The following is a 17,160-nucleotide window of genomic DNA, read 5'->3' as shown; positions in this document are numbered from 1 at the left end:
CTTAGCTCACACAAACGGTGCACCTCAAGTATCCAGCTTGGATGATAGGGGAGGCTGTGCCACTGGAACCCACAGGACACCTACTATGTTAGGCCATACTACCAAGACACAGAGTCAAAGCAGCTCTACCTAATACATAAGAACAAACACAGGGAGGCTGCCAAAATGAGGAGACAAAGAAACATAGCCCAGATGAAAGAACAGAACACAACTCCAGAAAAAGAGATAAATGAAATGGAAATAAGCAATCTATCACACGCAGAGTTCAAAACACTGGTTATGAGGATGCCCAAGGAACTTAGTGAGGACCTCAGCAGCATAAAAAAAGATCCAGTCAGAAACAAAGTCTACAACAAGTGAAATAAAGAATAATTTGCAGGGAAACAACAGTAGAGTAGATGAAGCCAAGAATCAGATCAAGGATTTGGAACATAATGAAGTAAAAACCAAACAATTAGAACAACAAGAAGAAAAAAGAATCCAAAAACAACATGGAGAATGTAACTAGTCTCTGCAACAACTTCAAGAGGTCCAACATTTGCATCATAGGGGTGTCAGAAGGAGAAGAGAAAGAGGAAGAAACTGGAAATCCTTTTGAAAAAATAATGAAAGAAAACTTCTCTAATTTGGTGAAGGAAATAGACATGGTCGCCCTGGCTGGCGTAGCTCAGTGGAGTGAGCATGGGCTGCGAACCAAAGCGTCGCAGGTTCGATTCCCAGTCAGGGCACATGCCTGGGTTGCAGGCCATAACCCCCAGCAACCGCACATTGATGTTTCTCTCTCTCTCTCTCTCTCTCTTTCTCCCTCCCTTCCCTCTCTAAAAATAAATAAATAAAATCTTAAAAAAAAAAAAAAAGAAGAAATAGACATGGTCCAGGAAGCACAGAGAGTCCCAGTTATGATGGGTGCAAAGAGGCCCACTCCAAGACACACCATAATTAAAATACCGAAGTTTAAAGATAAAGAGAGAATCTTAAAAGCTGCAAGAGAAAAGCAGTTAGTTACCTACAGGAGTGTTTCCATAAGACTGTCAGCTGATTTCTCAAAAGAAACTTTGCAGGCTAGATAGGGCTGGCAAGAAATATTCAAAGTCATGAAAAGCAGGGACCTATAGCCCAGGTTGCTTTATCTAGCAAAGCTATCATTTAGAACCGAACAGCAGATATAGAGATTCCCAGGCAAGAAAAAACTAAAGGAGTTCATCATCACCAAACCATTATTATATAAAATGTTAAAGGGAATTATATGAAAATAAGATAAAAACTATGAACAATTAAATAGCAATAAAAAACTATCAACTATCAACAATCGAATCTAAAAAACAAACTAAGCAAACAAAAAGAACAGAGACAGAATCATGGATATGGAGCATTTTGATGGTTGCCAGATGGGAAGTGGCTAAGGAGGAATAAGTGAAGATGTGAAGGGATTAAGAAGTACAAATACGTAGTTACAGAATAGGCATGGGGATGTAAAGTACAGTATAGGAAATGGAGAAGCCAAAGATTTATACACGTGACCCATGGATATGAACAATTATGTGGAGACTGCTGGGCGGAATGGTGGTACCAGGTGGAGGGGGGCAAAGGGAGAAAAATTGGGACAACTGTAATAGCATAATCAATAAAATACAATTTTTAAAAAGGCATACATATCTATTTGGAAAATTTAGAAAATAAAGGTATAAAAGAACAAGGAAAAAACTCAAGATAATTGCCTAACTTTAGACTAATGTAAGTGTTCTCAGCCATTTTAAAGTAGGATAGGCTAAGCTATGGTGTTCAGTAGGTTAGATGTATTAGATGCATGTTCAACTTAACAATATGTCCAACTTAACAATGGACTTATTGGGATATAACCCCCTTGTAAGCCAAGTTGCATCTTGCAAACAGAAACCAAAAAGGAGCTCAGATAGCTCTACTAACATCAGCCACAATAAGCCTAAGACCAAAAGTTTAGGAAATACAATAAAAGAACATTTTATTTTGATAAAAAGGTAAATTCATGAAGTATATATAATCATTACAAATGTATATGTGCCCAACAACATCGCCCCAAGATATAGGAATCAAAACCTGACAGAACTAAAGGGGAAATGGACAATTTAACAACAGTTGGAGACTATAATACTTTGTGATAATGAATAGAACAACTAGAAGGAAGATCAACAAGGAAACAAAAGACTTAAACATTATAAACCAATTACACCTAACAGTCTTTACCCAATAGCATAATCCTTTTTCCCAAGGGCACATGGAACAGTCTCCAGAATAGGTCACATGTTAGGCCATAAAATAACTTCCAACAAATTTAAAAGGTCTGGAATCATGCTAAGTATGTCCTTCAACCACACTGCAGTGAAATTAGAAATCAGTAACAGAAGGAAATTTCACAAGTATGTGGGAATTAAATTATACACTCCCGAATATGGACCAATAAGTAGGTCAGTGAAGAAATCTCAAGGGAAACTAAAAATACTATGAAACAAATGGAAACAAAACACAACATACCAAAATGCATAGGATGTAGCTAAAGCAGTGGTTGGAGGGAAATTTATAGCTGTAAATGACTACATTAAAAAGGAAGAAAGTTACCTGAAATCAATGACTTGGTCTTCTACCTTAAGAAACTAGAGAAGAGCAAACTAAACACAAAGGAAGACAAAAGAACAAAATAATAAAGATTAGAGCAGAAATATGTGAAATAGAGAAGAGAAAAACAAGAGAGAAAATCAAAGGTTGGTTCTTTGCAAAGATCAACAAAACTGAAAGTCTTAGCTTGTCTGTCCAAGAAACAAAGAGAAGGCTCAGATTATGGAAACCGGGAATAAAAGAAGGGACACTACTACTGACTTAACAGAAACCAAAGGACTATGAGGGCATATAACAAACAGTTGCATGGCAATGAATTGAACAACTGAAATAAAAGGATAAATTCCTAAAGCCACAAACTACCAAGACTGATACAAGAAGAAATCAGAAATCTAAATAGAGCTATAAAAAAATAAAGAGATTGAATTAGTAATCAAAACACTTACAAAGAAAAGTCTAGGACCAAATGCCTTCACTAGTGAATTCTACCAAACATTTAAAGAAGAGTTAACACCAATTCTTCATAAACTCTTACAAAAACTAGAAGAGAAAGAAACACTTTCAACTCATTCTATGAGGTCAGTAGTACCCTTATACCAAAACCAGACAAAAACAGCACAAGAAAACCATAGATGAAAATCCCTTAAAAACACGGACACAAAACATCTTCAACAAAATCACAGCAAACAGAATCCATCAACAGTAAAATGGATGTACACTATGATCAAGTGGGACTTATCCCAGGAACATAAGGTTACTTCAACACATGAAAATAATCAATGTAATCAATATTAATAGAATATGGGACAAAACCACATAGATGTAGAAAAAGCATCTTACAAAACCCAACACCTTTTCATGATTTAAAAAACTCAATAAACTGTAAAGAGAAGGGAACTTCCTCAACCTGATCAAGTGCAGCTATAAAAATCCCACAGCGAACATCAGACTTGACGGTCAAAGACAAAAGCCTTTCCCCTGAGATGAGGAACAGCGCACGGACGTGCTCTCCCTCTGCTTCCACTCAGCATTGTACGGGGGATTCTAGCTGGGTTGACCAGGCAAGGAAGCGAAAGGAAGGGCACTGACTCTCTCTGTACATGACATGACCTTGTGGATAGAAAATCTAAGCAGTCCACACACACACACAAAAAGCACATATTAGTGCTAGGAAACAAGTTCAGTAAGTTCACGAGATATATGATCAGCATATAAAAATCAGTTATGTTTACATATACTAGCAATAAATAGTCTGGAAATGAAATTAAGAAAACAATTCCATTTATAATGGCATCAAAAAAATAAAATACTTAGGAATAACTTTTAACAAAAGAAGTTTAAGACTCAAACACTAAAAATTATAAAACACCATTCAAAAATAATAAAGACGGTCTAAATAAATAGAAAAACATCCCATGTTTGTGGATTGGAGGAATTAATTTTGTTATGATGACAATACTCCCCAAATTGATCTGCAGGTTTAATGCAACTTCAGCACAGTGGGCTTCTTTACTAAAATTGAAAAGCTGATCCTAAAATTTATGTGTAAATTCAAGGGGTCCCAAATAGCCAAAACAATCTTGAAAAAGAAAAATAAAATTAGAGGATTGACATTCTCTGACTTAAAAACTTACCATAAAGCTAGGTAATAAAGACAGTGTGATACTGGCGCACACACACACACAAGTGTGTGTGTGTGTGTGTGTATATGTTATATATAAAATATGTTATATATATAATTTAGAATCTAAATTATACATATAATTTAAATTTATAGGCAACTGATTTTTCTTACTGTGGTAAAATACACATACACATAAAATGCACCATTCAAGCCATTTCTAAATTTTATTTTTCAATTACAGTTTACGAGTAATATTATTTTGTATTAGTTTCAGGGGTACAGCATTGTGGTTAGACAGTCATCTGCTCTGCAAAGTGTTCAGCCCAATATTTCCGACAGCCACCTGGAACCACATGCAGTCACTATGACATCACTGATTACTCCCCTAGGCTGTACTTCCAGCTATTTTTAAGTGAGCAGTTCAGTGGCACTAAGTACATTCACACTGTTGTGCAACCATCACCAGCATCCATCTCCAGCACTTTCTCAGCATCCCAGACTGAAACTCTGTCCCCGTCAAACAAAATCCCCCACCCCTTGTTTGCCCCAGCTGCTGGTAGCCACTGTTCTATTTTATGCCTCTATGAACGTGGCTGTTTCATGTCAGTGGAATTATGCAATATTTGCCCTTGGTCAATTGATTTTTGACAAGGGTGCCAAGAAAATGCAATAGGGAAAAGGTCATCATTTCAACAGATGGTGCTGGAAAAACTGGATGTTCACACAGAACAGAACGAAATCGACCCCTACCTCACACTATATATGGAAATTAGCTCTAACCAGACCAAAGACCTGAATGTAAGAGCTAAAACTACACAGTTCTGGGAAGAAAGAGGCAATAGTTTCTTAGATAATGACACCTGAAGCACGAACAACTGAGGGAAAACAGATGCACTAGATTCATCAAAATGAAAAACTCTTGTGTATCACAGGATACTTCAAGAAAGTGAAAAGGCAACATACAAAAGGGAAGAAATTTTTTACAAATTATATGGTGTAGTATCCAGAATATAAACAGAACTCTTACAATACAATACAATTACAACAGAAAAATTGCTGCCCATTAAAAATGGGCAAAGGAACTGAATAAACATTCCTCTAAAGGAGATCAAACAAATGGCAAACAAACACATGGAAAGATGTTCATCATCAGCTACCAAAGAAATACAAATAAAAACCATAATGAGATACTACTTCACAGCCACTTACATGCTGCAATAAAAAAGACAGATAATAACAAGCGTTGGTGAGGATGTGAAGAAATTCAAACCTTCAGACATCACTGGAGGGAATGTAAGTTGGTACAGTCATTATGGAAACTAGTTTGACAATTCTTCAAAAAGTTTAACACAGGGTTACCACGAGACTCAGAAATTCCACACCTAAGTATATACACAAGGGAACTGAATGTATATCCAATATATATTAATGTACACAAAGACTGGCACATTAGTGCCCGTGGCAGCACTACTCTTCACAGCTAAAAGGTGGAAGCAGACAAATGTCCATCAACTGATAAACATTCAAGTGCAATGTGGTGTGTATCTACCAACTGGGGTATTCTGCAGCCATAAAAATGAGAAAAACTGTTTCATGCTTCAACGTAGATGGATGAACTTTGAAAACATGCTAAATGAAAGAAACCAGACATGAAAGGCCACATATTACATGATTCCACTTATATCAAATGCTAGAATAGGCAAATCCATGGAGATAGGAAGTAGATTAGTGGTTGCTAGGGGAATGGGGAATGACTTCCTAATGGGTATAGAGTTTCTTTTGGGATCATGAAAATATTCTAAAATTGACTGTGATGATAACTGAACAAATATATAAACATACAGAAGCTGTTTAATTGTGCACCTTATATTCTCGTAAAGCTGTTTTCAAAACTTACTGAATTATGCACATAAGGAATCTTATTGTATGTAAATTTTACTTCAATAAAGTCCATTTATAAAGTTGACAGAATGAGAGAAGAAATAAACCCACAAAGTTTGAGATTTGCTCATAGCTCTGTAGTAATAGAATAAGCAGATAAATCAGAAAAGATGCAGAAGATATAAACAATTAGGATTAATCAACCTGACTTAATTGACATATATAGAGCACTACAGCCCCCAACTACACAATACATGCTCTCTTCAAGTACCCAAGAAAATTTATCTTAATGATCATATGCTGGAAGTTTTAACAAATTTCAAAGTGATGAAATACAGAAAATGTTCACTGATTACAGTAGAATTACCATATTTTGACGTGTATAATGAGCACTTTTTTGCCCAAATCTTTGAGGGAAAAATAAAGATGCACATTATACATGGGTAGCACTAATTCCATATCTATATAAATGTTTTTAATGACTTTATTTATACTTATGCATTAAGTGTAACTCTAGAAAGCAATAAGGATATCCGTATGCAAACTACCCTGGAATATGATAATCTGTTTCTAAATAAAATAAATAATTGAATTTAAAAACTAAAATGAAAGATTTTTTTCCCTGAAAGTTTAGGCCAAAAATGTGGGTGTACATTATACACAGCAAAATATCAAAATCAGTAACAGAAAGAATACAAATCCCAAATTGTTTGGAAATTAAGATTTTTAAATAGCCACTGTTCAGAGAAGAAATAATGGAATTAGAAAATAAAAATGTAAAATACAACCACTGAAATGCAGCTAAAACAGTGCTTGGAGGAAAAATGCATAGCTCCAAACACAGCGGAAAAGAACACTGAGAACAAGGTATAAGCTCCATCAGAAGAATGTCTTTTCCTTCTTTCTCAAGAAGCCAAAGAATAAATGAACATAAAGAAATTCGAAAGAAATTAAAAAGAGCAGAAATCAATAAAATAAAAAGCAAACATCCGAGAACTGCCAGAAAATTGAACTGTATGGAAGTCTGACAACTAAGGAGTTAAAGAAGAAATATTAATTCATTCGTCCAGACCGGGAGAAGGGGCAGAGACGGGCAGCAGGGCAGAGAGGACTCCCAGCGAGGCAGTGGCTGGAGGACCAGGGTGGGCAAGGTAGCAGCTCATGGACCAGGTGAGGTGTTGGGCTGGTGGAGCAGACAGTCCCACATTTGCATGCAGCTAAACCGGGAGGAAGAACTAGGAAGCGAGACAGACACTGAAACCCAGGGTTCCAGTGTGGGGAAATAAAGCCTCAAAATCTCAGACTAAAAAAAATCTGTGGAGGTTGCAGTGGCAGGAGAAACTCCCAGTCTCACAGGAGAGTTCACTGGAGAGACCCACAGGGTCCTAAAATGTATACAAACCCACCCACCCAGGAATCAGCACCAGAAGGGCCCAATTTATTTATGGGTGGCAGAGGAGGTAACTGAAAACCGGCAGAGAGCAGAGCAAGTAGCATTGTTCCTTCTCAGACCCCTCCCCACTATGCAGCGCCACAGTGCAGCAACCTGGGTTGCCCCACCCAGGCAAATACCTAAGGCTCCACCCCTCATACTATAACAAGTGTGCCAAGACAAAGAAATATGGCCCAAATGAAAGAACAGATCAAAGCTTCAGAAAAAAATACAACTAAGTGATGAAGAGATAGACAACCTATCTGATGCACAGTTCAAAACACTGGTAATTAGGATGCTCACAGAAATGGTTGAGTATGGTTGAAAAAGAGAGGAAAAAGTGAAGGTTATAAAAAGTGAAATAAAGGAAAATGTACAGGGAACCAATAGTGAAGGGAAGGAAACTGGGACTCAAATAAATGGTTTGGATCAGAAAGAAGAAATAAACATTCAACCAGAACAGAATGAAGAAACAAGAATTCAAAAATACGTGGAGAGGCTTAGGAACCTCCAGGACATCTTTAAATGTTCCAACATCCAAATCATAGGGGTGCCAGAAGGAGAAGGGGAAGAGCAAGAAATTGAAAACTTATCTGAACAAATAATGAGGGAGAAGTTCCCCAATCTGGCAAAGGAAACAGACTTCCAGGAAGCCCAGGAAGCTCAGAGAGTCCCAAAGAAGTTGGACCCAAGGAAGCACACACCAAAGCACATCATAATTATATTACCCAAGATTAAAAATAAGGAGAGAATCTTAAAAGCAGCAAGAAAAAAGGAGAGAGTTACCTACAAAGGAGTGTGCATAAGACTATCAGCTGATTTCTCAAAAGAAATCTTGCAGGTGAGAAGGGGCTAGAAGTCATGAAAGGCAAGGACCTACATCCAAAGCTATCATTTAGGATCAAAGGACAGTTAAAGTGCTTCTCAGATAAGGTCAAGTTAAAGGAGTTCATCATCACCAATCCCTTATTATATGAAATGTTACAGGAAATTATCTAAGAAAAAGAAGGTGATAAAAACTATGAACAGTAAAATGACAACAAACTCACAACTATCAACAATTGAACCTAAAACAAAAACAAACTAAGCAAACAATTAGAACAGGAACATATTCACAGAAATGGAAATCACATGGAGGATTATCAATGGGGAGGGGACAATGGGGGAAAGGTACAGGGAATAAGAAGCATAAATGGTAGCTACAAAATAGACAGGGGAAGGTTAAGAATAGCATAGGAAATGTGGAAACTAAAGAACTTACATGTATGATCCATGGACATGAACTAAGGGGGGGTGTGGGTAGGAGGGGCAGTTCAAGGTAGAGGGGAATAAAGGGGAGAAATGGAACAACTGTAATAGCATAATCAATAAAATATATTTTAAAAATAAATACATCTCTATTTCTCATTAAAAAAGCAAACACACAATAAAGATAAATCTATAAAACCAAAAGTTGCTCTTTGATAGGATGAACATAACTGAAAAGGGGCCACCAGAATATAAATGAAAGGGTCAGACTGGGGCACATTCCTGACACTCTGTGTCAGCTGTAATCTGCAGCTCAAGCTGTCAGTGAGGCAGCTAGGGAAGTGCCACATGGCCCAGCACAGAGGACAGGACTCAGCAGAGAAAGCTGGGCAAGCCCTCAGCCCTCTGCACCCTCAGTCCTGTGACATCTTGGGTCAGGATATCACACACAGGGCACGCAGGCCTGTGGCCAACCAGGGACTGTCCACAGCCTCATTACTGGGACTTGAAAATGGCTGTCTACCGCCACGGCTGTGAGCTGGCACACCCACCCCTGGCTGAGCCTGACGAGGATGGTCAGTGACAGGGAGAAAAGAGAGAAAGAAGGGGGCATGGGTGGGCAGATGGCCAAAGCTTTGGGATTCCTAACTACATAAATAAGCCTACTTAATTCAAAGTCAACCAAAATGTTGCAGAATCAAAGCCCTCCTTGTGCAATATCAAAGAGACCGCAGACGGCTGACACAGTTCGGCATGAAGAACAGAGCAACAGATGACATAAATCAAGACGACAACACAGACTCTGCCTCCCGTTTTGCCAAATGTCACTTTGACATTAGGAAAAGCAATGGCTTATCTCCTCAACAGCCAAAGGCACCAGTAAAATCTCACTTCACGAAATGTGTGCGTGTGTACAAACCCCCAGCAGCAAAGTGACCCAGCACACAAACACACACACACAGATAACGTGAACACAAACACAACAGGCAAGATGAACTCACACACAGGCAGTACACACTCAGCAAGGGGGAGCATGCAGACACAAAGATGTGTGTACAACAGATACACTCAGACACATGGATGCGCACAGGTGTATACTCACAGTCACAGGCAGACACATACATGCACACAGACTCGGGCACACAAGCTCAAGAGACATGCAGACACACTCACACACACACACCAGACAGGTATACACAGACTAACACACAAAGGTCCATACCCAAATATACACACGTAGAGAAACACATACACTCACACTAATGCATGCTCAGACACAAACATGCAGACAGAGGAACACCTGCAGACACACAGCAGAGTCCGAAAGACGCTCCCCACAGTGTTGATGGACCTCAACTCAGGGCTACGAAACTCTGCCATTCCTTGTTTCTGCTGCTGTGCTAGTTCCCATTTTCTATGACGAGAATGTAATTGTGTAAAAACGACAGCAAACAAGTGCCTGAGAGTGGGGGGTGTCCTAGAAGCACAAGGTACTTCCCTGGTGGGCTCCACCTGTGGACTGGGTGCTGCAGGGTTGAAGTAGTACGGGCGCAGCCACTGCTGCCCTGGCCCCCGCAGCTGTAACCCAAAGAGCAGGCCCTGGGAGACCCCCCTCACCCCTCCTAGGGGCTGAGGCAGGGTCCTGTCCCTTCGAGACCCATCCCCTCATGGAGAATCTGTGGGCCTTGCTGAGAAGCCGAATCCTAAATACTAACTTGATACACAAGTTAGCAGTAATCAGAAAGCCGAGGTCCCCATGCCACAGACTAGCATTTTGCCATAATTGTCAGGTTTTAATAATGTCCCTCTCCTTTCTGGGTTTTAAAATTCACATCTTTGAATATTAATATTCCTGCGTTAACAACCCCCAAATTTAGCAATTTCATTTTTAACTGCTTATTTAAATGGAATTAATTTGTAACCAATGGTCTTCAAATATGCAAGGCAATTTAAGTAAATGCCAAAAGATAAAAAATAGGTATATTCTGAATAAGCAGCTGATGCCAAATACCGACCACATTCCTGTGAGACAATAGCAGGAAACAGCTCTGTGTAACTCCCCGCCCCGCCCTGCCGGGCCCCTGGGCACGAAGTCTGCCTGGTTTGGAGGGGGCTCCATGCCAGGGAGGTGTCCCCATTAAGGTGCACAAACTCGATGGATGAGCAACCTCGGCTCAGGCCACCTGGACCCCCACAGACCACCTCCTTCCTGACACAGCCAGCACCTCTCTCTCAGGAAAAGCTGCTCTGAAGCCCATCTCCCCAGGTGCTAACAAAGACCCCTCCCGGCTCGCTTTGCCCCCAGGCTGCAGCAGCCAACTGCTCTAGGCCCCCACGGGGTGAAGTCAACAGGAGGAAGCCTGGGGCCCTCCTGGCTACAGAGCAGACCCCCACCCCCCGCTCCTCCTAGCCCCCCATCCCTGCACCTGCCGGCCATGCTCTCACCAGGCCCTGGCCATGAGCACCTGACCCCATCCTCTGGCCAGAGCCCACAGAGAGGCCTGCTCCTTGCACCTCTTCTGGGGACTGTCCCTCCTCTGATCCAGCCACATGGGAGCCACGGCCTGGGCCAGAGCCCAAACTCAGGCTGAGGCCTGCACACTGCCCCCACCGTCTCCCTTCACCCTTGATTCCCCAGGGAGGACAAGGCCACACCTGTTGAGTCCACCGAGCCCAGGCCAGGGGGAGAGCCCAGTGTGTGTCTGCCATGCCCACCCCAACTCTGGCTCTGTTCCCTCTGCCCCTAGTCCTCTACCAACCCCGCCGCTGCAAGACTGGCCATGCTGCCTGCTGCAGGCACCAGACCCTGATGTGAGAGGGCAGAGGAAAGTCCAAGGTCTCCCAGGACCAAACCCCCAGCCCCACCAAGGTCGAGCCCAAGGTGACAGAGCCAAGGCAGTCAGCCCTGAGAAGCCACATTCAAAGGTCACAGGCCGCTCACCCAGCAGGACCAGGTCCCAGAGGGTCTGGCACAAGTAGACAGGTGAGGCCACTGTTCTACCCCAATACCCTCCTCTCCCCAGGCCAAGGGATGAAGGCAGCCTGGGGTGGCTCATCAGCACAAACTAAGGGGCCAAAACTGAACTTCTGCTCAAGCAGGTCAATCAAGGATCCAAGATGGAAGGTGTTGCAGAGAAGTTCAAGAGGGCCCTGACCAGTGTGGCTCAGTTGGTTGGAGTGACCTCTCACAAACCCAAAGGTAGCAGGTTCGATTCCCAGTCAGGACACATGGCTAGGTTGTGGTTTCAGTCCCCAGGCGGGGCATGTGTGAGAGGCAACAAACTAATGTTTCTCACATCAATGGTTCTCGCCCTCTCTCTCTCCCTCCCTTCCCTTCTCTCTAAAAAAATCAATAAGCATGACCTCAGGTGAGGTTAAAAAAATTTTCAAAAGGGCCAAACCCCAAAATTACCAAAAATTCCAGGAAAAACACACTTCATTAGGGCAGTGAGAAGTGACCTGTGATAAAAGCAGTTGAGCAGCAGAAAGTAGGACGACAGCAAGATTCATCTTGCTTAGGAGACAGGCTATTATTATCCCCACCAAACAGCTGGAGCTGCTCACGGCAATCAGGTGAGCAAGTCGCTGAGGCACAGTGGCCCTCAAGGACAAGGGCCTCCCCCACCTGGCACAGAGGCAAGGTGCTGGCAGCTGGTGTGGGTGGGAGGCACTGGCAGGCAGCTGGGGCCGGGGTCTGTGCCCATGGTGTGCGGAGTGGGGGCGAAGCTATACTGCCACAGTGGGGTGGGGGGCCCTGAGGGAGGCATAGAACACTAGCCCCTGGGGGATAGGAGGGGAGGAGCACCACAAGCAGGCCAGGGGACCCCAAAGCACAAAGACACACAGGAGGGATCTCACATACAATACATCAGCCAAGTCTGAAAACCAAGCCCCACATGTCGGTGTGGGGAGGAATCCCGGCTCAGTAGTGAGGGGCTGGGGAACACCCCAAGTCGGACCCTGTGGACCAGAGCCTGGGTTGGAGAGGGGACAGCCCAGAGCCTGGGGAGGATGCGCAAGGGCAGTTCCTGGTTCTCTAAACTGCCTCCCAAGTGCTGACCAAGTAGGTGGGGGCTGACAAGCACAGGACCTTCCGGGACCTCAGCAGGGGCCCAGAGACTCAGGGAGCAGCAGGAAACAGAGGTCGGGATCACAGCAGGACTACTCCCGGCGGGTGGGGATGACCATGATGATGTCTCTGGGCCCCCCAACCCTACCTCTCTCCAGGAAACTTCAGGGAGCAGCTAGCAGCACTCAGCTCTCAGGGGCTACACCCTGAGCTCCCCAAGAACCAGGACTGCCACACCACCACCAGACCTGTTCCTGGGGTGCTGAGCAGGCATTCTCTGCAGCAGACACCTCTGGAGGTGGCAGTCCATAGCCTCAAAGCCCCCCACAGCTCACTGACACCAGGAGTCTTATAATCAGCCATCCTCCTGGGTCCACCTGGCCCACTGCACAAACAGGGAGACTGAGGCTCCGAGGGGCAGCGGCTGGAGAGGGGTCTGCTTGCGAGTACCTGTTTACTGAGCACCGAATCCACGCCAGGCTCCAGAGGAGAAGGACCTCGTTTCACTCCCGTGACAGATCCAAGCGCGCTGCCCTTGGGGGCTCCAAGGCTTGGAGGGCTATTTCTACTATGGTAGCAGAGCTGGCCAACAAGGGTGCCATCAGGGCTCCCTCCTCCTAGCTCAGGGCCCTCCCCTCAAAGCAGAGAACAAAACAGAGGCTGGAAGGGCCGGCCCATGGACCACGGGGCCACTGCACGGTGTTGGCAGAGGCACCTGGCAGTGTGGGGTGATCACAGAAGACCTGGCCTAAGCCAGCTGGCAGCGGGTTACACGCCCCCAACACACACACTCTCCAAGGGTCGAGGGAAAGCAGGCAGGTCCATGGCCAGCATTTCAATGAGCTGGGCTAATTGCTGGCAGAGGGGGAGGCAGGGCCGCTCTGGGAAAACTCCCAAGAGGATGCGGAGATTTGAGCGATGAAGAGAAGCAAACCTGACACCCGCTCCCCCTGCCCCATTGCTCTTATCATGGGGAGACTGATACATATTTATGAGCTCATAATCCTTCCTAATCACCCCTACATCACACATATACACAAACTCCTGTGGCTTAGGCTCATACATAATTATAAGGCACTTCCTCTGTCACTGCCTCGGTCCACCAAAGGACAAAGGACGAGAGAGGATGCAATGGTGCAGAGTAAGTGTGGTGGGGGAGGGGCTGTGATCAAGGTACAGGAGGCAGCTGGGAGCTGTCCAGCCCAGCAGCCCGGAGGAGCAGGTGTGCCCTCCCGCTCACAGCCAGGCTTACCGGTTATAGCCTTGGGCTAGCATCACAGACCTCGGGACTAACCAGCCCCAGCCCAGACACACATCCTCCGGGGCACACAGTGTGAGAGTGGCAAGGAGGGTGAGGAGCTAAACTATGTGTGCCTGAAACCCACCCTCCTGCCTGGAGAGACCTAGCATGGGCAACAGGGCTTGGGGGGCTAGGCCTGGAGCTGGACTGAGGAGTGAGGGAGGTAAGGGGGTCTAGGGCAGCGGAGGCACAAGGGAGGTTGCAAGCAGGGCTGGGAGGGTTTGGGGGCCAGGAGTGAGGAAAGGGGGTTGATAAGAACAAAGACCATGGAGCCCAGAGCAGGTCTGAGAACCGCAGCATAGGCGGGGACCTGCCCGTGCACACACAGCGGCCAGGGCTCCCTATGCACCCTGCGGGCCTGCGCTTCTGTTATGGAGCTCCAAACAGAAGTGGCTCCTGTTCCTCAAAGTAAAGGTTGAAGCGAATTTAGGCAAATTATTTTTCTGAGCATTTCCTCAAAGCACCCAGTCTGGTCCTCTTTGGGCATCCTCTTGTTTGTGTATTTCTAGGCTGTAGACTGGCAAAGGCCTGCTGGCGAAGATGTGAGCTGTGCAGAGTGGAGAAAGGCAGTTCCCGGGCCCCGAGACTCACTTGCTGATGCCCTCGAAGGAGGCCTCCCTGCAGACACTGCCGCTGTCGGTGTTGACGCCACGCTGGGGAGAGAAAGGGAGCGTGAGGGCACGGACACGCACACAGGGCTGCATGGCATCCCCACAGCCTGCACTGGAGGGCCTGCCTCCCCAGCCAGGCTCAGAACTGGGGAAGAACCTGGAGCCACCACCCCGCCTGGCAAAGCCATTCCTCCCTGAGTAATGCCAGGCCAGGCCCCAACACAAGGGCAGGCCCTCCTTTCTGCTGCATCTTGAAAAGCAGAGAACAAGTCGTCCTCTGTCAGAGCACGTTGCAGACACCGGGTCAGCTGCTCAGGCAGGGAGGGGGGTGGGGCTGGGCAAGAAGAGCTGGGCCACGCCACGGCCACCACCGATCCGCTCTCCCAGGCTAGCGCCATCCCGTGCACATGCGTACACACACACTCTCCACTGGCTGTCCTGAAGGGCTCTGTCAAACTCAGCCCTTCTGGAGACGCCGTGTTACATTTCTCTCCTTTCCCCAGTTGTGAGGAGACTCCAGGTGGAACTTGGACAGGAGCAAAGACAAAAAAGATAAAGATCTAGAGAAAAGTGTGCCACCCCAGCGAGGGAAGGCATTTTAAACACCCACTTCTTTCCCAGAAACTGCAGGTCAGCATCTAATGGGCGCCCCCAACAAAACACCCTGGGCCATCTGTGACCACAGTCACCTCACACAGCCTTCTTTCTCAGCTGTCAGAACAGCAGAGCAGGAAAAAGAGACCACGTGAAGTGCTAACAAAAACAACCAGGAGAAACGATTTCGGTGAAGATCAGTTAATGCAGGAGAGAGGGTCACTTTGGGAGGAAAGAAGGGTTTCACACTCCTCACGTCTGAAGCTCCCCAAGGGCAAAGAACTACAAGAAAGTACCTTCTTTTCTGCGTCCTTCCCCGGCCCAGGAGCCCCTATGGGTGCAAGGGTGCCAGGGGTCCCTGTAAAGCCTGCCGGGCCCCAGGCCATGGCAGCCATGAGTCATTCAGAGCCCGTGTTCCAAACCTGATGGCACACTGCCCACATCCTCACCAGCAGATGCCGAGGGTGTGTGTTTCAAATTCAATTAACCATGGAGGAGACATAGGATGGAAGCAAATTGATATTCTACACCCACAAGTCCCACAAGCTCAGCCCGACACAAACACATCCTCCAGCCGGGTTTTAGCCCTTGGAGCAGGTGTGGTGTCTTGCCCACAGTGGCCTCAGGGCAGGGCATCCCAGGGAGACCGGGAATTGAGGACGTGGTCCTGGACACGTCCAGCCTTCCAGACTGACAAGGTGTCACTACTTATCACGAACGACCGTTTCTGCTGGTTTCTCAACCCTCCCCGGCAGCTCTGACCTCTGCAGAGGTCAGAGGCTCCCTAAAGCCCCTCCCCATGCCCAAACACGGCCGGTCCCCGGGCACTTGTCACTTACCAAAGTGAGGAGGACAGAGGGGCTCTGTGTGGTCAGGACAGTGGCAATCTGAAAGGCAAGAAAGGAAAATCCACGTTAGGGCATCCACGGGAGGCCGGAGGAGACAATGCACAATGCCACCATCACTCAATAGTGACAACTCACGTTTACTTGAGCGGAGCCTTAAAACAGGTGGTGCTAATGGGGTCCCCACCCAGCAGGTGAGGAAACTGAGGCTGACAGAGAGTAAGGGACTTCTGAAAGCCACACAGCTACCAAGGGGCAGCGAGGAGTTCAGATGCAAGTGGGCACACTTCTCCACATGCTGCCCTGCCCCGGGACCCCAGACCTGCCCACCCTCTGAGGCCAGCACCTCTACTCACCCAACAAGTCCCCACTGAGAGACCCGTTATGACAACCTCTTAGGTACTGGCCCCACCAGCTTCCCATCCCAGGGCAGACACTTTCCTCCCTGCCCCCAATTACTCTGCTAGACCCTGGGATGTTAGCCATCCTCAACTCCCTCCCTCCCTGCTGCCCTTCCCCCAGCCCACATCCCAGCTCTCCACCCTTCCACCACGGCCTACTCCATCCTCACGCCCCTGTGCACTGCTTGCTTCCTACCCCAGCCAAGTGAATGAGCACACCACACAAACTCATCGCTCCGTGCCGGAGCTCGGGCTCTTGCCACAGCCTACGGTGCCTTCTCCCCATCTTCGCCACTTCATCAGTTCGTACTCCGGACTGAGGCCCCTCACCCCACACCCACAGGTTCATCCACTCCCTCCTCTACAGTCCCACGGACGGACACCATTTTGCTGGCCAAGTGCCCGTCACGCTGCATTTAGCCATGCCACCTGTAACCCAAGGTGCAGCCACCGTGGTGGAGCACCTGCTTCCTCTCCTGGCTCCTCAATCTGCTCTGCATCTTGGCCCCTGCAGCCCCTACTGTACGTGAGCCCCCAGGGCAGAGAAGAGTCTTCTCTCTGCA

At 46.1% G+C, this 17,160-nt stretch overlaps 1 protein-coding gene across 2 annotated transcripts in view; it reads right to left on the bottom strand.

The window, feature by feature from the left end:
* Positions 1-17,160, bottom strand: part of PEPD (peptidase D) — a 118,521-nt gene that overhangs the window by 75,619 nt on the left and 25,742 nt on the right. The window contains exons 5-6 of one of the 2 annotated variants that reach the window (XM_028530500.2): positions 16,191-16,238; positions 14,738-14,799 (exon numbers count right to left, since the gene is read on the bottom strand). In XM_028530500.2, coding sequence (XP_028386301.1) covers positions 14,738-14,799; positions 16,191-16,238 — 110 coding nt within the window. The remainder of the gene's footprint in view (positions 1-14,737; positions 14,800-16,190; positions 16,239-17,160) is intronic. The other variant, XM_036012484.1, reaches the window with a different exon arrangement.

Source organism: Phyllostomus discolor, chromosome 12 (genome assembly GCF_004126475.2).
Source record: "Phyllostomus discolor isolate MPI-MPIP mPhyDis1 chromosome 12, mPhyDis1.pri.v3, whole genome shotgun sequence".
In the NCBI taxonomy this organism is placed as follows: Eukaryota; Metazoa; Chordata; class Mammalia; order Chiroptera; family Phyllostomidae; genus Phyllostomus; species Phyllostomus discolor.
The sequence above is the reverse complement of the archived record's forward strand: the minus strand, read 5'-3'. Positions and strand labels throughout refer to the sequence as shown.